Here is a 25,565-nt window from a genome sequence, read left to right on the forward strand (position 1 = left end):
AGATGGTGTCCAATGACAAATTGGACATGTAGACACCAGTCAGTTTGCATATAGGGTGTGTCCATAGCGAGATGCTATAAAACCACGGAGAAGCCGTTCTTTCACCCCCTCCTGCTAGCTACTTGGCTCGAGTTCGTGCTATTTTGCTGAGACTTCGTTATCGATCTTGCTACGACGTATTACTATCTATCTATCTATCTATCTATCTATCTATCTATCTATCTATCTATCTATCTATCTATCTATCTATCTATCTATCTATCTATCTATCTATCTATCTAACAGTTATTTGTATCATCGAACATATTATTCGCCAAGTTGTATTGCACTGCCGTGCCGCAGGCCTACCACCATGCCGTGGTTTCTACGGCAAGTGACAAGCAGTACCGAGCCCCACCCACGCGAAGACAGTAGCCAATAACTTTGAATACATAAAACCACACCTATTTTCGGTTATGATTCAAACTCCCAATGTTAAAACATGTGTTCAGAAAGGGCATGTCAGTCTCTCTTTAAGAAGTCATGTAGTTCTGGTGTTTTGAAAGACAGAATGGTCCCCTTCACTTCCTCCTGCTCCTCCACTGCTGCACGGATTGACAAAAATGGAAAAAGCAGGCTGCATAGCTGGCTGAACCTCTCCATACTCGTGTCTGTGAATGTTCTCATTCATCCAGGTCATGGTTATCCAAAGGAGTTGAATCAAGTGCAACTGGACTTGGTATATATCCGTGAAGACGTTTCGCCTCTCATTCAAGAGGCTTCCTCAGTTCGTATCTTTCTGACCAGACCAAGCTAGTCTGACTGGCTGGTGATGAGACTCGGAATTTATCCCCTTTGGAGTCGTTGTCAGAGCTATAGATGTCAATGGCTCTTTGTGTTCCGATGTTTACCAACGCCCGTCGCTAACAGAGCCTCTCCATCAAACGAAGAGATTTAAAGCCAGTCTCTTGGCTCAAAGTGCCAGACGTCTTCCACTGTCCTCCTGATCTGAGACACACTAACTTCGTAAGTCCAGCTCTTATGAGGGATCTCTGTACACTTACGGAGCTGAGCATCCTGCAGTGTATCAGTGGGTTATGGAACAGTGGTTCCTACCCTACACCGCCATAGAGCTGGGAGTAGTCTCTGTTGGTGCGTAAGACCGTTCCCCAAGCACGAAGGAGAGATTGATAGAAGGGTGTTGTCGTGAAATCCATGCCAGCCAGGTCCAGAAGGAACAAGTGCTTGTCATAGTTCAGGTTCATAACCCTCCGAAGTAACTCCAAAGTCGCTGGTCATGGTATAAAAGGCACTGTACAGTTTGAAGGCGAAAAGCCATGATACGACTGCGGAGGTCAATCAGGCCCTGGCCTCCTTCTAGCACTGGTAGGAACAGTACAGCAGACTTGGTCCAGTGAAAGTCTCCCCAGAAGAAGTCCACCAGCGTCTTCTGTACTTCCCGTATGAGCGTGTCCGGAGGTTCTACAACTGTAAACCGGTGCCAGAACATCGAGGCAATCAAGTTGTTAACAATCAAGACTCTTCCCCTATAGGACAACTGAGGCTGGATCCAAGTCCATCTAGGCTCGATGGTGTTTTAAGCCCCCAACGTACTCTTCCAGGCAGCGTTGCATGGAAGGCACTCCCCGCCCCCTACAGTTTCAGCCAATCACAGCACTGGTGCTCAATGACATATGCTTTGAAATATAGCCAACACTAGCTGCTAGGGATTTTCTTTGCTGAATGGACACCTCAGCTAGCTAGCTAACTGTAAACAGATTGCAATGGTAGATTTTAGCTAACTGTTTTAAGCCAAGGTTAGCTCAAATGCAGTCAATCTGTTCAAATAGCTGGCAGTGATGAGGATTCAGTTTATGTTGGCATGTATTACTTTTAAACTTATCCGTGCAGGACAGAGTTTACTTAGTAATGGGCTAGCAGTTAGCGTTAGCTAAGTTCCAGGCAGCATATTCATTTTTTGGGTAGTTATGAGAGCGACTGAGTAGTGCTATTGCTATGTAGTTATGCATTAGCGTATGTCTCCCAGTCTGCTTATTTAAACAACTACGAGACAACCTAGTTTTAAGTGAACTGCACAAACGCATGGTTGAGTGGGTGTCTTTCCAAAGCTCCTTTAGGCATCCAGCTGTTGCTAAATAAGTTGTAAGACATCTAGACATCTAGACATAGCAGCACTTCCGCTCAGAGAGAGAGAGAGAGAAATGAGAGAGAGAGAAAGACAGAAATGAAAGATAGACAAAGAGAGAGATCCAGGAATAGGGGGACAAAAAGAAAGGGAAAGGGGGGTGGAGAGGTGCACAAAGTCAGAGAGAGATAAAGAATAAAAAACAAACAGATGCAGGTAAAAAGAAAGCTGGAATGAAGTAAGAATAAAATGTGGTCGTTGTAAACAGAGTCAAACAACGATGATGTTGTGTGTACAGTGGGTGTGTACACACGATTCCATGACCCCTGTAATGTCACTGTACATTAGAAACAGTAGAGATATATGAACACTGTTGTGTCCATGACAGCACATCAGGTCATGTGACTCTACCTGTCCTCTGTAGACTGTTGCTCCCACACTGCACATACTTCTTCAGCCAGTCAGTGCACACATGGGTGAGGTAGTTCTTCTTGTGAGCTAACCTAGCTTTGTCTTGATCCCACTTCAGCTTGGTGATGAAAGCTTGTGGTGTCGGAGCAACCCATGACTCTGTCTCCAGGTCCAGTATGATGAAGTCTTCTCCATCATAACCCTGCTGTTCATATCCATGAATGTCTCCAGTCTCATCATCCCACTCACAGCCATACATGACCTGAGCAGTGTGGACGCCTGAGAGAAGAGAGACGCAGAGACAGACAGTGTGTTAAACTACAGACACATCCTGACACAGTCAACCTTTAAGAGTCCAGACCTAGTGTTTACCACAGAGACACAGTGACACAGAGGGACCACAACACAGTCGCTACACCTGTCCACTTTTACACCACCTTATAGATTCTCCTCTCAGTAAAGAGGAAGGAAAGATTTATACACACACACACACACACACACACACACACACACACACACACACACACACACACACACACACAAACACACACGCGCACACACACACACACACACACACACACACACAAACACACACACACACACACACACACACACACACACACACACACACACACACACACACACAAAGACTCATCCTAGATTTAATGAGTTTTTATTGGGGAGGATGTGACTGAGGGTTTGTCACAAAAAAATAAAAATTCCAGTCAAATATCTGTGTTTACTGAGCTTAAATAAATATTATCCGTTTACCGAGCTTAAATAAATAGTATCTATGTTTACTGAGCTTAAATAAATAGTATCTGTGTTTATTGAGCTTAAATAAATATTATCTGTGTTAACTGAGCTTAAATAAATATTGTTTACTGAGTTCAAATAAATATTATCTGTGTTTATTGAGCTTAAATAAATATTATCTGTGTCTACTGAGCTTAAATAAATATTGTTTACTGAGTTTAAATAAATATTATCTGTGTTTATTGAGCTTAAATAAATATTATCTGTGTTAACTGAGCTTAAATAAATATTGTTTACTGAGTTCAAATAAATATTATCTGTGTTTATTGAGCTTAAATAAATATTATCTGTGTTTACTGAGCTTAAATAAATATTGTTTACTGAGTTTAAATAAATATTATCTGTGTTTATTGAGCTTAAATAAATATTATCTGTGTTTACTGAGCTTAAATAAATATTATCTGTGTTTATTGAGCTTAAATAAATATTATCTGTGTTTACTGAAGTAAAATAAATATTATCTGTGTTTATTGAGTTTAAATAAATATTATCTGTGTTCACTGATCTTAAATAAATATTTTATGTGTTTACTGAGCTTAAATAAATATTATCTGTATTTACTGAGTTTAAATAAATATCATCTGTGTTTACTGAGCTTAAATAAATATTATCTTTGTTTATTGAGCTTAAGTAAATATTATCTGTGTTTATTGAGCTTAAATAAATATTATCTGTGTTTACTCAGCTTCAATTAATATTATCTGTGTTTATTGAGCTTAAGTCAATATCATCTGTGTTTATTGAGCTTAAATAAATATTATCTGTGTTTATTGAGTTTAAATAAATACTATCTGTGTTTACTGAGCTTAAATTAGTATTATCTGTGTTTATTGAGCTTAAGTAAATATTATCTGTGTTTATTGAGCTTAAATGAATATTATCTGTGTTTATTGAGTTTAAATAAATATTATCTGTGTTTATTGAGCTTAAGTAAATATTATCTGTGTTTAATGAGCTTAAATAAATATTACCAGTGTTTATACGAGTTTAAATAAATATTATCTGTGTTTACTGAGCTTAAGTAAATATCTGTGTTTATTGATCTTAAATAAATATTATCTGTGTTTATTGAGCTTAAATAAATATTATCTGTGTTTACTGAGCTTAAATAAATATTGTTTACTGAGCTTAAATAAATATTATCTGTGTTTATTGAGCTTAAATAAATATTATCTGTGTTTACTGAGCTTAAATAAATATTATCTGTGTTTATTGAGTTTAAATAAATATTATCTGTGTTCACTGATCTTAAATAAATAGTTTATGTGTTTACTGAGCTTAAATAAATATGATCTGTGTTTACTGAGTTTAAATAAATATCATCTGTGTTTACTGAGCTTAAATAAATATTATCTTTGTTTATTGAGCTTAAATAAATATTATCTGTGTTTACTGAGATTAAATAAATATTATCTGTGTTTACTGAGCTTAAATTAATATTATCTGTGTTTATTGAGCTTAAGTAAATATCATCTGTGTTTATTGAGCTTAAATAAATATTATCTGTGTTTATTGAGTTTAAATAAATATTATCTGTATTTACTGAGCTTAAATTAATATTATCTGTGTTTATTGAGCTTACGTAAATATTATCTGTGTTTATTGAGCTTAAATAAATATTATCTGTGTTTATTGAGTTTAAATAAATATCATCTGTGTTTATTGAGCTTAAGTAAATATTATCTGTGTTTATTGATCTTAAATAAATATTATCTGTGTTTATTGAGCTTAAATAAATATTATCTGTGTTTACTGAGCTTAAATAAATATTGTTTACTGAGTTTAAATAAATATTATCTGTGTTTATTGAGTTTAAATAAATATAATCTGTGTTTACTGAGCTTAAATAAATATTATCTGTGTTTATTGAGCTTATATAAATATTAACTGTGTTTACTGAGCTTAAATAAATATTATCTGTGTTTACTGAGTTTAAATAAATATTATCTGTGTTCACTGAGCTTAAATAAATATTTTATGTGTTTACTGAGCTTAAATAAATATTATCTGTGTTTACTGAGTTTAAATAAATATCATCTGTGTTTACTGAGTTTAAATAAATATTATCTTTGTTTATTGAGCTTAAATAAATATTATCTGTGTTTACTGAGATTAAATAAATATTATCTGTGTTTACTGAGCTTAAATTAATATTATCTGTGTTTATTGAGCTTAAGTAAATATCATCTGTGTTTATTGAGCTTAAATAAATATTATCTGTGTTTATTGAGTTTAAATAAATATTATCTGTGTTTACTGAGCTTAAATAAATATTGTTTACTGAGTTTAAATAAATATTATCTGTGTTTATTGAGCTTAAGTAAATATCATCTGTGTTTATTGAGCTTAAATAAATATTATCTGTGTTTACTGAGCTTAAATAAATATTATGTGTTTACTGAGCTTAAATAAATATTGTTTACTGAGTTTAAATAAATATTATCTGTGTTTATTGAGCTTAAATAAATATTATCTGTGTTTACTGAGCTTAAATAAATATTATCTGTGTTTATTGAGCTTAAATAAATATTATCTGTGTTTACTGAGCTTAAATAAATATTATATGTGTTTATTGAGTTTAAATAAATATTATCTGTGTTCACTGAGCTTAAATAAATATGTTATGTGTTTACTGAGCTTAAATAAATATCTGTGTTTACTGAGTTTAAATAAATATCATCTGTGTTTACTGAGCTTAAATAAATATTATCTTTGTTTATTGAGCTTAAATAAATATTATCTGTGTTTACTTAGATTAAATAAATATTATCTGTGTTTACTGAGCTTAAATTAATATTATCTGTGTTTATTGAGCTTAAGTAAATATATCTGTGTTTATTGAGCTTAAGTAAATATCATCTGTGTTTATTGAGCTTAAATAAATATTATCTGTGTTTACTGAGCTTAAATAAATATTATCTGTGTTTACTGAGCTTAAATAAATATTGTTTACTGAGTTTAAATAAATATTATCTGTGTTTATTGAGCTTAAATAAATATTATCTGTGTTTACTGAGATTAAATAAATATTATCTGTGTTTACTGAGCTTAAATTAATATTATCTGTGTTTATTGAGCTTAAGTAAATATCATCTGTGTTTATTGAGCTTAAATAAATATTATCTGTGTTTATTGAGTTTAAATAAATATTATCTGTGTTTACTGAGCTTAAATAAATATTGTTTACTGAGTTTAAATAAATATTATCTGTGTTTATTGAGCTTAAGTAAATATCATCTGTGTTTATTGAGCTTAAATAAATATTATCTGTGTTTACTGAGCTTAAATAAATATTATGTGTTTACTGAGCTTAAATAAATATTGTTTACTGAGTTTAAATAAATATTATCTGTGTTTATTGAGCTTAAATAAATATTATCTGTGTTTACTGAGCTTAAATAAATATTATCTGTGTTTTTTGAGCTTAAATAAATATTATCTGTGTTTACTGAGCTTAAATAAATATTATATGTGTTTATTGAGTTTAAATAAATATTATCTGTGTTCACTGAGCTTAAATAAATATGTTATGTGTTTACTGAGCTTAAATAAATATCTGTGTTTACTGAGTTTAAATAAATATCATCTGTGTTTACTGAGCTTAAATAAATATTATCTTTGTTTATTGAGCTTAAATAAATATTATCTGTGTTTACTTAGATTAAATAAATATTATCTGTGTTTACTGAGCTTAAATTAATATTATCTGTGTTTATTGAGCTTAAGTAAATATATCTGTGTTTATTGAGCTTAAGTAAATATCATCTGTGTTTATTGAGCTTAAATAAATATTATCTGTGTTTACTGAGCTTAAATAAATATTATCTGTGTTTACTGAGCTTAAATAAATATTGTTTACTGAGTTTAAATAAATATTATCTGTGTTTATTGAGCTTAAATAAATATTATCTGTGTTTACTGAGCTTAAATACATATTATCTGTGTTTATTGAGCTTAAATAAATATTATCTGTGTTTACTGAGCTTAAATAAATATTATCTGTGTTTATTGAGTTTAAATAAATATTATCTGTGTTCACTGAGCTTAAATAAATATGTTATGTGTTTACTGAGCTTAAATAAATATCATCTGTGTTTACTGAGCTTAAATAAATATTATCTTTGTTTATTGAGCTTAAATAAATATTATCTGTGTTTACTTAGATTAAATAAATATTATCTGTGTTTACTGAGCTTAAATTAATATTATCTGTGTTTATTGAGCTTAAGTAAATATCATCTGTGTTTATTGAGCTTAAATAAATATTATCTGTGTTTACTGAGCTTAAGTAAATATTATCTGTGTTTATTATCTGTGTTTAAGTAAATATTATCTGTGTTTATTCAGCTTAAGTAAATATTATCTGTGTTTACTGAGCTTAAGTAAATATTATCTGTGTTTATTGAGTTTAAATAAATATTATCTGTGTTTATTCAGCTTAAGTAAATATTATCTGTGTTTAATGAGCTTAAATAAATATTATCAGTGTTTATTGAGTTTAAATAAATATTATCTGTGTTTACTGAGCTTAAAAAAATATTGTTTAGTGAGTTTAAATAAATATTATCTGTGTTTATTGAGCTTAAATAAATATTATCTGTGTTTACTGAGCTTAAATAAATATTATCTGTGTTTATTGAGCTTAAATAAATATTATCTGTGTTTACTGAGCTTAAATAAATATTATCTGTGTTTATTGAGTTTAAATAAATATTATCTTTGTTTATTGAGCTTAAATAAATATTATCTGTGTTTACTTAGATTAAATAAATATTATCTGTGTTTACTGAGCTTAAATTAATATTATCTGTGTTTATTGAGCTTAAGTAAATATCATCTGTGTTTATTGAGCTTAAATAAATATTATCTGTGTTTACTGAGCTTAAGTAAATATTATCTGTGTTTATTATCTGTGTTTAAGTAAATATTATCTGTGTTTATTCAGCTTAAGTAAATATTATCTGTGTTTACTGAGCTTAAGTAAATATTATCTGTGTTTATTGAGTTTAAATAAATATTATCTGTGTTTATTCAGCTTAAGTAAATATTATCTGTGTTTAATGAGCTTAAATAAATATTATCAGTGTTTATTGAGTTTAAATAAATATTATCTGTGTTTACTGAGCTTAAATAAATATCTGTGTTTATTGATCTTAAATAAATATTATCTGTGTTTATTGAGCTTAAATAAATATCATCTGTGGAAATTAGGACGGACACAGTGTGGGCTAATCCTTCTGTCTGGTCCTCTCCATCTGAAGACAACACTGACAAGTCTTCACAACAGGAGAGGAAAGGTCTGCAGATGCTGTAGACTATCCTGAGGCTGGTCTAGAATGTTCCTCTGAAGGAAGGTCCATATCTGACCTGGCAGCCCACAGCGTGCTGTTCAGTAGGTGATGTTACGACTGGTTAAGACACACTGGACGGTTGACAGCAGATAATGTGGACCCTCATCCATCCATCTTAAAGACCCCCCTCTCTCTCTCTGCTATCCTGAGGCTGCTCTATAAACCAGTGTAGTTCGTCTTTAAGGGACCCCGGAGTCGCAGAAGAAGAAGTGTTCTTGTGAATAAACGTAAGATCTTCTTAAGCAGTTTGCACCAGTTTGGACCCCAGACTGTGTGTGAGAAACAGGAAAACCTCTGAAACTGTGGACACAGTCTGTATTCACACACCGCCGTCCAAAAAAAACATGTGGTCTGTGTTCTCCACCACTCTGTGTGACACGAGGTGAATTCACAAAACGTCAAATGAAACCTGTTGGGTCTTGATGTTAAAGAGGACATGGCAAAAAAGAGCTACCAGTGCAATATTTTTGTGATGAAATATGTTAAACATATTTAAATGGAAGGGTTCCTGACGGGGAAACATCATCCAACACATGTCCACATCACTTCCTGTCATGACCGCACCCATCCTCAAACAAGCCCCACACACGCCTGATCACTTTTAAGCCTGTTTGGTTTTTCTTTGTGTTTTTTTACAGACTGTTGCTGGACACTTTCACTTGCCAGCTCATGTAAACTAAGAGTCAGTGTATTCCACCACCTTCACTGTAGGCAGTAATACCATGTCCACATCCACAGTTTAACCCGTCATCAGCTGAACGATTTCGTCAACCTTAGATGAGGAAGAAACTGCAGCACCGCCACCTGTCCTCTTTCTTTTTTTTCTTTTCCTGTGTGAGGGACGTCTGCATGTGCTGGAAGCTGGAGTAATGAAAACTATGGAGGGAAGTCCCGACTCTTCCTGTCGAGTAATGAAAACTATTGAGGGAAGTATTGTATTTTTAAATCAAAACAGCACCAAATCAACTGAAGCACTGTCGATGTGTGCAGACATAACAGGAGGTCCCGACTCTTCCAGTCGTGTAATGAAAACTATGGAGGGAAGTCCCGACTCTTCCAGTAGTGTAATGAAAACTATGGAGGGAAGTCCCGACTCTTCCAGTCGAGTAATGAGAACTATGGAGGGAAGTCCCGACTCTTCCAGTCGAGTAAGGAAAACTATGGAGGGAAGTCCCGACTCTTCCAGTCGAGTAATGAAAACTATGGAGGGAAGTCCCAACTCTTCCAGTAGTGTAATGAAAACTATGGAGGGAAGTCCCGACTCTTCCTGTCGAGTAGTTAAAACTATGGAGGGAAGTCCCGACTCTTCCAGTCGAGTAATGAGAACTATGGAGGGAAGTTCCGACTCTTCCAGTCGAGTAATGAAAACTATGGAAGGAAGTCCCGACTCTTCCTGACGAGTAATGAAAACTATGGAGGGAAGTCCCGACTCTTCCTGTCGAGTAATGAAAACTATGTAGGGAAGTCCCGACTCTTCCTGTCGAGTAATGAAAACTATGGAGGGAAGTCCCAACTCTTCCTGTCGAGTAATAAAAACTATGTAGGGAAGTCCCGACTCTTCCTGTCGAGTAGTTAAAACTATGGAGGGAAGTCCCGACTCTTCCAGTCGAGTAATGAGAACTATGGAGGGAAGTCCCGACTCTTCCAGTCGAGTAATGAAAACTATGGAGGGAAGTCCCGACTCTTCCTGTCGAGTAATGAAAACTATGTAGGGAAGTCCCGACTCTTCCTGTCGAGTAATGAAAACTATGGAGGGAAGTCCCAACTCTTCCAGTCGAGTAATAAAAACTATGTAGGGAAGTCCCGACTCTTCCAGTCGTGTAATGAAAACTATGGAGGGAAGTCCCGACTCTTCCAGTAGCGTAATGAAAACTATGGAGGGAAGTCCCGACTCTTCCTGTCGAGTAGTTAAAACTATGGAGGGAAGTCCCGACTCTTCCAGTCGAGTAATGAGAACTATGGAGGGAAGTCCCGACTCTTCCAGTCGAGTAATGAAAACTATGGAAGGAAGTCCCGACTCTTCCCTGACGAGTAATGAAAACTATGGAGGGAAGTCCCGACTCTTCCTGTCGAGTAATGAAAACTATGTAGGGAAGTCCCAACTCTTCCTGTCGAGTAATGAAAACTATGGAGGGAAGTCCCAACTCTTCCAGTCGAGTAATAAAAACTATGTAGGGAAGTCCCGACTCTTCCAGTAGTGTAATGAAAACTATGGAGGGAAGTCCCGACTCTTCCTGTCGAGTAGTTAAAACTATGGAGGGAAGTCCCGACTCTTCCAGTCGAGTAATGAGAACTATGGAGGGAAGTCCCGACTCTTCCAGTCGAGTAATGAAAACTATGGAGGGGAGTCCCGACTCTTCCAGTCGAGTCATGAAAACTATGGAGGGAAGTCCCGACTCTTCCTGTCGAGTAATGAAAACTATGGAGGGAAGTCCCGACTCTTCCAGTAGTGTAATGAAAACTATGGAGGGAAGTCCCGACTCTTCCTGTTGAGTAGTTAAAACTATGGAGGGAATTCCCGACTCTTCCAGTCGAGTAATGAGAACTATGGAGGGAAGTCCCGACTCTTCCAGTCGAGTAATGAAAACTATGGAGGGAAGTCCCGACTCTTCCTGTCGAGTAATGAAAACTATGTAGGGAAGTCCCGACTCTTCCTGTCGAGTAATGAAAACTATGGAGGGAAGTCCCAACTCTTCCAGTCGAGTAATAAAAACTATGGAGGGAAGTCCTGACTCTTCCCGTCGAGTAATAAAAACTATGGAGGGAAGGCAAGACTCTTCCTGTCGAGTAATGAAAACTATGTAGGGAAGTCCCGACTCTTCCAGTCGAGTAATGAAAATTATGGAGGGAAGTCCCGACTCTTCCTCTCGAGTAATGAAAACTATGGAGGGAACTCCCGACTCTTCCAGTCAAGTAAAGAAAACTATGGAGGGAAGTCCCGACTCTTCCTGTCGAGTAATGAAAGCTATGTAGGGAAGTCCCGACTCTTCCAGTCGTGTAATGAAAACTATGGAGGGAAGTCCCGACTCTTCCAGTAGCGTAATGAAAACTATGGAGCGAAGTCCCGACTCTTCCTGTCCAGTAATGAAAACTATGGAGGGAAGTTCCGATTCTTCCTGTCGAGTAATGAAAACTATGGAGGGAAGTCCCAACTCTTCCAGTCGAGTAATGAAAACTATGGGGGGAAGTCCCGACTCTTCCTGTCGAGTAATGAAAACTATGGAGGGAAGTCCCGACTCTTCCTGTCGAGTAATGAAAACTATGTAGGGAAGTCCCAACTCTTCCAGTCGAGTAATAAAAACTATGGAGGGAAGTCCTGACTCTTCCCGTCGAGTAATGAAAACTATGGAGGGAAGGCAAGACTCTTCCTGTCGAGTAATGAAAACTATGTAGGGAAGTCCCGACCCTTCCAGTCGAGTAATGAAAATTATGGAGGGAAGTCCCGACTCTTCCTGTCGAGTAATGAAAACTATGGAGGGAACTCCCGACTCTTCCAGTCAAGTAAAGAAAACTATGGACGGAAGTCCCGACTCTTCCTGTCGAGTAATGAAAACTATGTAGGGAAGTCCCGACTCTTCCAGTCGTGTAATGAAAACTATGGAGGGAAGTCCCGACTCTTCCAGTAGCGTAATGAAAACTATGGAGCGAAGTCCCGACTCTTCCTGTCCAGTAATGAAAACTATGGAGGGAAGTCCCGATTCTTCCTGTCGAGTAATGAAAACTATGGAGGGAAGTCCCAACTCTTCCAGTCGAGTAATGAAAACTATGGAGGGAAGTCCCGACTCTTCCTGTCGAGTAATGAAAACTATGTAGGGAAGTCCCGACTCTTCCAGTAGTGTAATGAAAACTATGGAGGGAAGTCCCGACTCTTCCAGTCGAGTAATGAAAACTATGGAGGGAAGTCCCGACTCTTCCTGTCGAGTAATGAAAACTATGGAGGGAAGTCCCGACTCTTCCTGTCGAGTAATGAAAACTATGTAGGGAAGTCCCGACTCTTCCAGTCGTGTAATGAAAACTATGGAGGAAAGTCCCGACTCTTCCAGTAGCGTAATGAAAACTATGGAGCGAAGTCCCGACTCTTCCTGTCCAGTAATGAAAACTATGGAGGGAAGTCCCGACTCTTCCTGTCGAGTCATGAAAACTATGGAGGGAAGTCCCAACTCTTCCAGTCGAGTAATGAAAACTATGGAGGGAAGTCCCGACTCTTCCTGTCGAGTAATGAAAACTATGTAGGGAAGTCCCGACTCTTCCAGTCGAGTAATGAAAACTATGGGGGAAGTCCCGACTCTTCCAGTAGTGTAATGAAAACTATGGAGGGAAGTCCCGACTCTTCCAGTCGAGTAATGAAAACTATGGAGGGAAGTCCCGACTCTTCCTGTCGAGTAATGAAAACTATGTAGGGAAGTCCCGACTCTTCCTGTCGAGTAATGAAAACTATGGAGGGAAGTCCCAACTCTTCCAGTCGAGTAATAAAAACTATGGAGGGAAGTCCTGACTCTTCCCGTTGAGTAATGAAAACTATGGAGGGAAGGCCAGACTCTTCCTGTCGAGTAATCAAAACTATGTAGGGAAGTCCCGACTCTTCCAGTCGAGTAATGAAAATTATGGAGGGAAGTCCCGACTCTTCCTGTCGAGTAATGAAAACTATGGAGGGAACTCCCGACTCTTCCAGTCAAGTAAAGAAAACTATGGACGGAAGTCCCGACTCTTCCTGTCGAGTAATGAAAACTATGTAGGGAAGTCCCGACTCTTCCAGTCGTGTAATGAAAACTATGGAGGGAAGTCCCGACTCTTCCAGTAGCGTAATGTAAACTATGGAGCGAAGTCCCGACTCTTCCTGTCCAGTAATGAAAACTATAGAGGGAAGTCCCGACTCTTCTTGTCGAGTAATGAAAACTATGGAGGGAAGTCCCAACTCTTCCTGTCGAGTAATGAAAACTATGTAGGGAAGTCCCGACTCTTCCAGTCGAGTAATAAAAACTATGGGGGAAGTCCCGACTCTTCCAGTAGTGTAATGAAAACTATGGAGGGAAGTCCCGACTCTTCCTGTCGAGTAATGAAAACTATGTAGGGAAGTCCCGACTCTTCCAGTCGAGTCATGAAAACTATGGAGGGAAGTCCCGACTCTTCCAGTCGAGTAATGAAAACTATGGGGGAAAGTCCCAACTCTTCCAGTCGAGTAATGAAAACTATGGAGGGAAGTCCCGACTCTTCCAGTCGAGTAATGAGAACTATGGAGGGAAGTCCCGACTCTTCCAGTCGAGTAATGAAAACTATGGAAGGAAGTCCCGACTCTTCCCTGACGAGTAATGAAAACTATGGAGGGAAGTCCCGACTCTTCCTGTCGAGTAATGAAAACTATGTAGGGAAGTCCCAACTCTTCCTGTCGAGTAATGAAAACTATGGAGGGAAGTCCCAACTCTTCCAGTCGAGTAATAAAAACTATGTAGGGAAGTCCCGACTCTTCCAGTAGTGTAATGAAAACTATGGAGGGAAGTCCCGACTCTTCCTGTCGAGTAGTTAAAACTATGGAGGGAAGTCCCGACTCTTCCAGTCGAGTAATGAGAACTATGGAGGGAAGTCCCGACTCTTCCAGTCGAGTAATGAAAACTATGGAGGGGAGTCCCGACTCTTCCAGTCGAGTCATGAAAACTATGGAGGGAAGTCCCGACTCTTCCTGTCGAGTAATGAAAACTATGGAGGGAAGTCCCAACTCTTCCAGTCGAGTAATAAAAACTATGGAGGGAAGTCCTGACTCTTCCCGTCGAGTAATAAAAACTATGGAGGGAAGGCAAGACTCTTCCTGTCGAGTAATGAAAACTATGTAGGGAAGTCCCGACTCTTCCAGTCGAGTAATGAAAATTATGGAGGGAAGTCCCGACTCTTCCTCTCGAGTAATGAAAACTATGGAGGGAACTCCCGACTCTTCCAGTCAAGTAAAGAAAACTATGGAGGGAAGTCCCGACTCTTCCTGTCGAGTAATGAAAGCTATGTAGGGAAGTCCCGACTCTTCCAGTCGTGTAATGAAAACTATGGAGGGAAGTCTCGACTCTTCCAGTAGCGTAATGAAAACTATGGAGCGAAGTCCCGACTCTTCCTGTCCAGTAATGAAAACTATGGAGGGAAGTTCCGATTCTTCCTGTCGAGTAATGAAAACTATGGAGGGAAGTCCCAACTCTTCCAGTCGAGTAATGAAAACTATGGAGGGAAGTCCCGACTCTTCCTGTCGAGTAATGAAAACTATGGAGGGAAGTCCCGACTCTTCCTGTCGTGTAATGAAAACTATGGAGGGAAGTCCCGATTCTTCCTGTCGAGTAATGAAAACTATGGAGGGAAGTCCCAACTCTTCCAGTCGAGTAATAAAAACTATGGAGGGAAGTCCTGACTCTTCCCGTCGAGTAATGAAAACTATGGAGGGAAGGCAAGACTCTTCCTGTCGAGTAATGAAAACTATGTAGGGAAGTCCCGACTCTTCCAGTCGAGTAATGAAAATTATGGAGGGAAGTCCCGACTCTTCCTGTCGAGTAATGAAAACTATGGAGGGAACTCCCGACTCTTCCAGTCAAGTAAAGAAAACTATGGACGGAAGTCCCGACTCTTCCTGTCGAGTAATGAAAACTATGTAGGGAAGTCCCGACTCTTCCAGTCGTGTAATGAAAACTATGGAGGGAAGTCCCGACTCTTCCAGTAGCGTAATGAAAACTATGGAGCGAAGTCCCGACTCTTCCTGTCCAGTAATGAAAACTATGGAGGGAAGTCCCGATTCTTCCTGTCGAGTAATGAAAACTATGGAGGGAAGTCCCAACTCTTCCAGTCGAGTAATGAAAACAATGGAGGGAAGTCCCGACTCTTCCTGTCGAGTAATGAAAACTATGTAGGGAAGTCCCGACTCTTCCAGTCGAGTAATGAAAACTATGGGGGAAGTCCCGACTCTTCCAGTAGTGTAATGAAAACTATGGAGGGAAGTCCCGACTCTTCCAGTCGAGTAATGAAAACTATGGAGGGAAGTCCCGACTCTTCCTGTCGAGTAATGAAAACTATGTAGGGAAGTCCCGACTCTTCCTGTCGAGTAATGAAAACTATGGAGGGAAGTCCCAACTCTTCCAGTCGAGTAATAAAAACTATGGAGGGAAGTCCTGACTCTTCCCGTTGAGTAATGAAAACTATGGAGGGAAGGCCAGACTCTTCCTGTCGAGTAATCAAAACTATGTAGGGAAGTCCCGACTCTTCCAGTCGAGTAATGAAAATTATGGAGGGAAGTCCCGACTCTTCCTGTCGAGTAATGAAAACTATGGAGGGAACTCCCGACTCTTCCAGTCAAGTAAAGAAAGCTATGGACGGAAGTCCCGACTCTTCCTGTCGAGTAATGAAAACTATGTAGGGAAGTCCCGACTCTTCCAGTCGTGTAATGAAAACTATGGAGGGAAGTCCCGACTCTTCCAGTAGCGTAATGTAAACTATGGAGCGAAGTCCCGACTCTTCCTGTCCAGTAATGAAAACTATAGAGGGAAGTCCCGACTCTTCTTGTCGAGTAATGAAAACTATGGAGGGAAGTCCCAACTCTTCCTGTCGAGTAATGAAAACTATGTAGGGAAGTCCCGACTCTTCCAGTCGAGTAATAAAAACTATGGGGGAAGTCCCGACTCTTCCAGTAGTGCAATGAAAACTATGGAGGGAAGTCCCGACTCTTCCAGTCGAGTAATGAAAACTATGGAGGGAAGTCCCGACTCTTCCTGTCGAGTAATGAAAACTATGTAGGGAAGTCCCGACTCTTCCAGTCGAGTCATGAAAACTATGGAGGGAAGTCCCGACTCTTCCTGTCGAGTAATGAAAACTATGGAGGGAAGTCCCGACTCTTCCTGTCGAGTAATGAAAACTATGGAGTGAACTCCCGACTCTTCCAGTCAAGTAAAGAAAACTATGTAGGGAAGTCCCGACTCTTCCTGTCGAGTAATGAAAACTATGGGGGAAGTCCCGACTCTTCCAGTCGAGTAATGAAAACTATGGAGGGAAGTCCCGACTCTTCCTGTCGAGTAATGAAAACTATGGGGGGAAAGTCCCCACTTTTCCAGTCGAGTAATGAAAACTATGGAGGGAATTCCCGACTCTTCCTGTCGAGTAATGAAAACTATGGAGGGAAGTCCCAACTCTTCCAGTCGAGTAATGAAAACTATGGAGGGAAGTCCCGACTCTTCCTGTCGAGTAATGAAAACTATGTAGGGAAGTCCCGACTCTTCCTGTCGAGTAGTTAAAACTATGGAGGGAAGTCCCGACTCTTCCTGTCGAGTAATGAAAACTATGGGGGGAAGTCTCGACTCTCGAGCCTTTTTTGTTCATTGCTAATGACAGCTGAATGTTCCTCACGAGATGCTTTGATAAAATCATTTTGAAATAAAGTATTTTGTAATGATCCGAGGAAGAACCCACAACACCCTTACGCTCTGTGTGTGTGTGTGTGTGTGTGTGTGTGTGTGTGTGTGTGTGTGTGTGTGTGTGTGTGTGTGTGTGTGTGTGTGTGTGTGTGTGTGTGTGTGTGTGTGTGTGTAAGGTGGAAGCTTTGTCTCTTTGAATAAAAAACATGTTATTGGTGAGAAGTGAAACATAAACCCACCTCCAGTTTGGTTGAAGCGCTGCTTCGCCGTCTCAATATTGGTTTTGAAGACCTGCTGGGCATCCATCAAACCTCCAGCCTGCTTCTCCCAGTACTGTGGGTCACCTGCTGTGACCTGGTCCATCCAGTCTTGTTTGGGTACTGCTCTCTGAGTGTTGCTGTCATAGTAATCTATGTTAACACCATCAACCATCCCAACAGACACAAACTCCGGGACGTGTGGCACTTGGGAGGATGCAGTGTAGAAGTACTTCAGGGAGTGGGTCACTGTCAGGAAAACACACCATGTGAGGGTTTCAGCTTTGGGAATTACATCTTTTTTTTTTTCTCATCACTGATTTTTGTGATGGGATTTTAGTTGTTTTTGTGTCTGTCTGTACTTTAAGGTCAAAGTCAGAAGGAAGTATTTACCAGTGTAACTCATATAATCATGGTTATTGTGTTTTACTGAGGACTTTGCCCGTCTTGTCTTTTCTTTTTACAGCTTATATTTAGAAAACAAACATCCCTAAATAGATCCCGGTACTGTCCTCGTGTACTCATCATCGTACATGTAAATCTACTCCGATGCACATGCACCGATGGCCGACTACACGAGTCCTGCGTGCCAGCCGTGTTTTCTGCCTCACGTCTGCTTCAGCAGCTAAAAGCTACACAGAACTGTGTAAAAAGACGAGTACACGCTGTTTAAAAAGGATTAAACATGAGCCCCTCATTGTAGCAGAGGCACTGCGACGCAGCAGCGCCACCTTGTGGGTTTTTTCACTGCAGTTCAAAATAAATCCCTCAAATCAATGTGTATTCATGATCCTGTAGGTAAAACGATCTAGCTGATGAATTCAGTAGCAGTTAATATAGCCTACGCTTCCAAACCCTGCATAACCAACAGCGCCACCACCTGCTACAACTCAATATGCACGCGGGAAAGATGTCAGAACACACGGCCGGCACGCCAACAGACACAGTCAGATGGTTCAGGAAAACACGAGGTTTAACGTGACAGTTATCAACGTGTAGTGAGTTTCTCTCTAAATTCAGGCTACCAGGTACGCCAGAAGAGGACACAGTATGCTGTGCTGCAGGTTCTTAGAGGCCCAGTAACTGAGAGCTCAGTGATGATCCATTCAGCAGTGGTGTACTTCCTGGAGAGGTTGGTTTTACTAAGAATGGATGCTGAATAAATACATCAGGAATCACATACCAGCTGCAGCTCCGCCTGGCCCAGGGAGAGGTTACTGGGCCTCCTTTTATGGAGAGTTTACTTGGCAGGAAATTTGGCTAGTTGGGGACAAATGTCTTAATGATGAAGTTAAGAAGGTCTCCTTTAAAATGATGCATCGTATATATCCAGCAAAGAAGACCTCAGAGAGATTTAAAACTGGTGTTGGATATCCTTATTTCTTATGAACTAGAAGAAGAAACAATCTGTCATTTATTTTATTACCGTATGTACACCAGAATATTCTGGGTGGAGGTTATTTTATCATTTTATCAGCAACAGCATCGTGTTGTGTATTTAGTTTGTATAGTCAGCAACAGCATCGTGTTGTGTATTTAGTTTGTACAGTCAGAAAGTGACGAACATCTGATGAAAACAAAACATGTTAGAAGTTTAATGGTATTACTAAGTACTCATATAGGTACTCGGTACCAGATGTAAGAACTTGTACTTGGTCTGAAAATAAATGTTATTTGCCTAAATATTTAACTAGAGGCCTAGAAATAAAGACAAAAAGAAAGAAAGAAAGAAAAAGACGGAAAGAAAGAAAGAAACCTTCCTATGAAGTAAACTCCCGGCAGTAATGAAAGTAGAGAAAGGTATTCAGAGGAAGGTATGTGGACTGAAGATTGAGGATTATGACAGTTTTAAATATTTTATATTGTGTCACTATTTGTGTTGTGATGGTTGTCACGGGAACAGTTTGGAGTTAGGTAATTTGAGACGACAGTTAAACTATATCACCAACTTCTTGTAATTATAATAATCCCCTTTTATTTCATAGCCTGTAATCTATAAGGTCATTTTCAGAAAAAAAGGAAGTATATATATCGTCATCTGTATAGAAGACGCACGTTTGGGTTCAGCTGCCAACTACGTGACCACAGCGCCCCCATACGGCTACTATCGGTAAGGTAAGAAGAAAAGTCGTGAATCGGTAGAAACCAACCCAGTCGCACGGACTTTCGTGATGGCATCACGTTAATTAATGTATCGCGATACCATCACGATTATGACCTGATTTACGTGATGTGGTCACGATCTGATAGAACCCTAACCCTAACCTTCGTGACCGCATCACGTAAATCAGGTCATAATCGTGGTGGTATCACGATCGAAAGTCCGTGCGACTGGGTAGAAACACAACGTGGTGGAATAATGTTAAGATAGTGACTGATGTTATTCGACGCTGGTATGATCAGTAAATAAACCGGAAAGACACAGTTACTACAGCATCTCCACGAACAATCTCCGGTTAAATGATCATTCTTTCAAAAAAGCTCAAGGAAAGACAAATGTTAATATTGGAAATTAAGGAATAGATCATAAAACATAAACTAAAGGATGACTCAGCATTTATCTTCTCCCGCGCTCGAGGTGAATATTACAACTTTAGCCCGTGATATCACCCGAGCACGCGCAGTGACTTATTCAATTTATGCAAGAAAACGTGTTTAAAGGTCCGAATTTAAACACACACATACCTGCAGACGCAAGAGGACAAAAAATTAGCTGCAAAATGACTCTCATCCTGTTTCTTGTACCAACTGCATTTGATAGAACTAAATAAAAGAACCGACGACGGACGCTTCTCTTCTGGATGTTGAAAACCTTTTCAGCAGGAGGGCGCCAAAACCACCTTTTAGCCAATAGAAATTCAGGAAGAGCTGTGACACTTCGGTTTCTAGGCAGAGTTGAGTTCACCAGGTTGTAACATGAAAGTTAAACTGACTTGCAACGCTAAACAGAGAGAGAGAGAGAGAGAGAGAGAGAGAGAGAGAGAGAGAGAGAGAGAGAGAGAGAGAGAGAGAGAGAGAGAGAGAGAGAGAGAGAGAGAGAGAGAGAGAGAGAGACAGAGACAGAGACAGAGACAGAGACAGAGACAGAGAGGCAGAGAAAGAGAGGAGGGGGAGAGAGAGAGGGAGAGAGAGACATAGACAGACAGAGACAGAGAAAGAGAGAGGGAGGGAGGGAGGGAGGGAGAGAGAGACAGAGAGGCAGAGAAAGAGAAAGAGAGAGGGAGGGAGATTTTTTGATTTTTAAAAAGTGACTTTTATTTTAGAAAAATACAATCATATTCAAACCACAAGCCAATAAATACATTGCGTAGAAAATAAAAGGTAAATCCCATCAATTCTCCAGAAAAAACAAGTTGGTCATCTTTCACTGAGCATAACACTTCCCTGTAAGCCCAGATAACACTGAATTGCTGGGTATCTTTCATTTCTTTGTAATAATTGAAATCAAGAATCATCCTGGCTTTTACCATTCTAGTAAACAGCAGCTTTACATCAGTGTCTACTGAGTCTTCTATCTTCCTCTTTCTGCTTACATAATACGGCCAGTTTTGCCTGTCCCAGGATGAAATTCATCATTTGACATTTTTCTTTTACAGTTCGTTTATACACAAACCCCAGAATGAAAGTGTGCTTGGAGAAAACCTCCCCTACCTTTCTGAATAAACTCTCCAACAACATGAACAGTGGTACCAGGCGCACGCACTCCAGGTAACAGTGGAAAACAGTTTCTTTGTAAGGGCAAAAAATACATTTATCACTCACACCCTGACCCATGACAGAAAGAAAAGCATTAACTGCTACCACCCCATGCACAATCCTCCACTGCAAGTCAGCAACCTTCTTTGTTAATGGTGGTTTGTATAAACACCTCCAAGCAGGTCTGACGTCGACTCCCAAGCCCAGATGACTTCGCCAAGGTGTGTCGACACGGTCATGTAGTTTACCCTTGTTTAGACATTTAACCATCGTTCCATACAGTAATTTGCCTTTTGCCTCTTCTAAATTTAGAAAAGTACTTCTCTTCTCATTAAAAAAAAGCCTGAACAGTCATCAAAGCTGGGACGAATACTTAAACAAGGAAAAGGATCATCGACATTAGGCACGATCAAACCATTGCTGTATTCATTCAACAGGATGAATTCATGCCCCGTCAGACAGCGTTTCCAGTGTTCGAGCAGCTTGTTGATGATCCTCACAGATCGCACTCCCAGACCAGCCGCAAGAGCAGCTGCATTGCTCAGGTCAGGTCCAGCAGCGTTCACCACCGATTCAAGGGTTAGAAAACCTGCTCTGCAAAACACTTCTGACTGTCGATCCTGCCCAGCAGGGTGTGTTCAGACGTCCTCCATGCACCACAGGCTCCCTCAACAACCAGTACAGGGAGTCACTTTGCATTGTCCTCTCTTTCACCACCATCTTCCACACTGTGAAGACACCGCGGTAGAAAGGTGGCAGGGTTTGAAACTTCACAGTCTTCAAATCCATGAGGAACAGTGAGTCATGCAGTCCCAAACCACCAAACTTCTGCAACACTATGTGTGCCAGTGGTCTCCACACCAAGTCTTTCGGGCCATAAAGCAGTCTCTGGAGGAATTGAAGGCAGAACGCAGCGCCTCTACTGGCCAAATGTGCAAGTCCTTGTCCTCCTTCCTCCTTGGGGAGAAAAAGGACAGCCTGGGGAATCCAACGCAATTTATCCCCCCAAAAAATCAACTAAAACAGCTTTAATTCTTGCAAGTAAATTTGGAGGGGGGTCAACACAAACTAAGCTGTGCCATAATGAGGAGGATACTAGATTGTTGATTACAAGCGTCCTCCCTCTGTAAGACATGCTTGGCAGGAGCCACTTCCACTTTTTAAGCCGGCCTTCTATTTTTTCTAAAATGTTCTCCCAGTTCTTTTCCAACACAGATTCGTCACCCAAATAAACTCCCAAGTACTTTATCCCTCCTTTTTTCCAAATCAGCCCTCCCGGTAGAACTAAATTGTCAAGTGGCCTTTTCCCAACCATCACGGCTTCACTTTTTTCCCAGTTTACCTTAGCAGACGACAAACTATTGAAAAGACCTACAGTCCCCTCCAAGGTATCAATATCACACTGTTTGTTAATCATTATCATAACGTCATCTGCATATGCTGAGACCTTCACAGCTGTGGTACAACCTGGGAAAAAAACACCTGAGAGTTTTTCCCTGAGTTTGTGAAGGAAAGGCTCAATGGAAAGGGAGTACAGCATTCCAGAGAGTGCGCATCCTTGACGTACTCCCCTCTGTACAATGAAAGGCGCAGCCAAACCACCATTAATTTTTAGTATACTCACAATGTCACGGTACAGTACCTGGATCTTGGCTATGAAACCTGGGCTGAACCCAAAGGCATTTAGCGTCTGCCACAGGTACTTGTGTTCAACCCGGTCAAAAGCCTTTTCCTGGTCTATGGAAATGAGACCAGTATCTACACCCAATGAGCCAGAGAGGTCCAAAACGTGCCCAATTAGGGTGATATTGTCACTTATTAACCTGCCGGGCACACAATAAGTCTGGTCAACATGAATGGCCTTACTCATCACCTCTCTAAGTCTAGAGGCTAAAACTTTGGAGAGGATTTTATAGTCCCCACACAGCAGAGATACAGGTCTCCAGTTCTTCAGGTCTTGTAGATCCCCCTTTTTTGGCAGCAAAGTGATAACTGCCCTTCTACAGCTCAGTGGTAGCTGTCCTCTGCACGAACTGTCCTGAAGCACCTCCAGCAAATCTTTGCCGACCACAGACCAGAAAGACTTATATAATTCAGCGGGCAGTCCATCAATGCCAGGTGCTTTACAATTGCCCAGGCTCATGAAAGCAGTATACAGTTCATTCAGAGACTGTTCTGCATCTAACACCGCATTGGTATCACCGTCCACCTGAGGTAGCCCAGCATAAAAAGAACTGGCCAACTCTGCATCCTCCACAAATTAACTTTTAAACAGATCATTGTAGAAGGAGGTGGCATATCTGCGGCTCTCAGGGGTTCCCGTTATTGTGGTTCCATCGCCAGAGCGTAACGAATGAATGATCTTCCTTTGACCATTCCTTCGCTCCAAACCAAAAAAAAACTGTGATGGGGCATCCATTTGAGACACATTCATGAAACGTGAATGGACCAGAGCTTCCTGTGCTGTGGTGCCCAACAGGTTGGCTAAGGCAGCCTTTTTAGCTTTAAGGGCTTCAATATGCCCTTGATTTCTTGTAGAATCCACTAAATCCTGTAACTCTACTACTTCAATCTCCAGTTCTTTAAGAGATCTGGTAATGTACTTGGTGACATTGCGAGTATACTCCTGACATAATTGTCTTATTTTGCTCTTTCCTACATCCCACCATTGCTGTAATGAAGAAAAAGTGGTCTTGCTTTTTCCGTGCAAAGCCCAAAGAAACTCAACAGCCTCTCTGAAAGTTCTATCATGTAGAAGACCAGTATTAAAATGCCAATATGCACTCCGTACTTTAACATTCTGAATGAAAAAAGAGCACTGAACAAGACAATGGTCAGAAAAACCAACAGGAGTTATTTGACTTGATTTAAAGATACCAAAATTATGTTTGAAACAATAAAAACGATCAAGTCTGGCCAGAGATAACACATTATCCTTGGAGTGACTCCACGTGTACTGCCTGTCACTCTCGTAAAAACCTCTCCAAACATCTTTTAGGCCATGGGTTTCAATCAACCGCTTAAGTTTAGCAGATGAAGCGGGATGAGGCTCTAGATGGTTCCTGTCTAGTTTGGCATTTTCCGTGCAATTGAAATCATCTCCCAGAAACAAAAAGAAATCGGTACAAATGTGAATTACATCACATAAGGTGTTCAGCAGTCTCATTCTCTCAATGCCGAAACTGGGGCACAAACATTCACAAAAATTAATTTTGCACCCTCATATTGTACCGTGACTTTTAGAATATGACCACACACTATCTCTTCTACCTCAAAAGAAGAGGGACTGAAACCCTTAGAGAAAAGCACACCAACGCCGCCACTGTTAGTTAATTTGTGGCTTAGGAAGACCTCCCCAGGCCACTCCTTCTTCCAGTCACTTCCATTCACAGCGTCACTGTGAGTTTCTTGAATAAAGACCACATCCAACCCTTTCAATTCTACCAACTTGAAGAGAGAAGCTCTTTTCACATCGCTCCTGGCTCCATTTATATTTAAAGACCCTATCTTCAAATCAGCCATGAAAGGGAAAGAAGTTGTCTCTGCAACAAGAAAAGCACATACAAACAATATGAGAACAAATTTTGTCTTAATCATCGATTATTAATTGTGCCTTGACTTTTGTCGTAATTTTCTTGAGCCGGCAAACCTCTTGGTCAGTGAAAGCCCCCTCTTCCTTCCTCAGTCGTGCCACAGACCTGACGAAAGATCTCAAATCGGGGAAGAACTGGTCGGTTCTAACCGCCCTTTGCCCTTTAGTGTCAGTTAAAAAATTCCTAATTGTCTCGAGGGGACAAAAAATGGTTTCATCCTCTTGTGATGGTGTCCACTCACTTTCCTCATCCGATAAATCATCCAACACTTTCTTGGCCTTGGCACTACCCTGCTCTTTGTCAGACATTTTCCTTTTACTGCGTTTAGCTGTTAAACCATTCTCCTCCGTAAACATGTTGCCATCTACCAGTTCCTTACTGACCGCACTTTCCATACTCTGACCACAGTTCATTTTACCTTTATCACATTTCCTTTCCTCTGTCAGCTTACATTTTTTCGGTTTCTCTCTGGTCTGGGCATTATCGGCATCATTTCGACTCTTAGCTTGGTCCTGTTTCTCAGTCTGCTCCCTGTCCTGCGTGTCTGCCTCGGTCTCCTCTACTTTCTCTGCGGACTGCTGTGCACCGGGCGAGTCAGACTCGGCGCCTCAGGCCGCGGCGGGTTCGAGCTGGTCTGCTGTCCGGCCTCAGGGCAAGACCGAACCACATGTCCTTCTGCACCGCAACCGAAGCATTTCATCGTCTCAGAGGTGGCAAACACGTTATAACTAAAACCGTTCACTTTGAACGTGAAAGTCAGGTTTAAATCGCCTGTGTTGTCCTGGAGGATCATGAACACCTGTCTTCTGTGACACACAACGTGTCTTAGTTTTGGCGACTTGGACACCAGCAGAACCAATTTAATGGGGGACACCAGCTGCCCGAAACGCGACAGCTCCGTGGCCAACATTTCATTCTTAATGAACGGAGGCGCGTTTGAAATA

The 25,565-nt window shown here is 40.1% G+C and overlaps 1 protein-coding gene across 1 annotated transcript in view; it reads right to left on the reverse strand.

Annotated features, from left to right (window-relative positions):
• Positions 1-20,139, reverse strand: part of LOC130120552 (major histocompatibility complex class I-related gene protein-like) — a 30,754-nt gene extending 10,615 nt beyond the window's left edge. Inside the window, exons 1-3 of the mRNA XM_056289135.1 lie at positions 20,018-20,139; positions 17,315-17,581; positions 2,537-2,815 (exon numbers count right to left, since the gene is read on the reverse strand). Coding sequence (XP_056145110.1) covers positions 2,537-2,815; positions 17,315-17,581; positions 20,018-20,063 — 592 coding nt within the window. The 5' untranslated portion in view covers positions 20,064-20,139. The remainder of the gene's footprint in view (positions 1-2,536; positions 2,816-17,314; positions 17,582-20,017) is intronic.
• Between the last annotated feature and the right edge of the window lie 5,426 nt (positions 20,140-25,565).

This window comes from Lampris incognitus, chromosome 11 (assembly GCF_029633865.1).
Source record: "Lampris incognitus isolate fLamInc1 chromosome 11, fLamInc1.hap2, whole genome shotgun sequence".
NCBI lineage: Eukaryota > Metazoa > Chordata > Actinopteri > Lampriformes > Lampridae > Lampris > Lampris incognitus.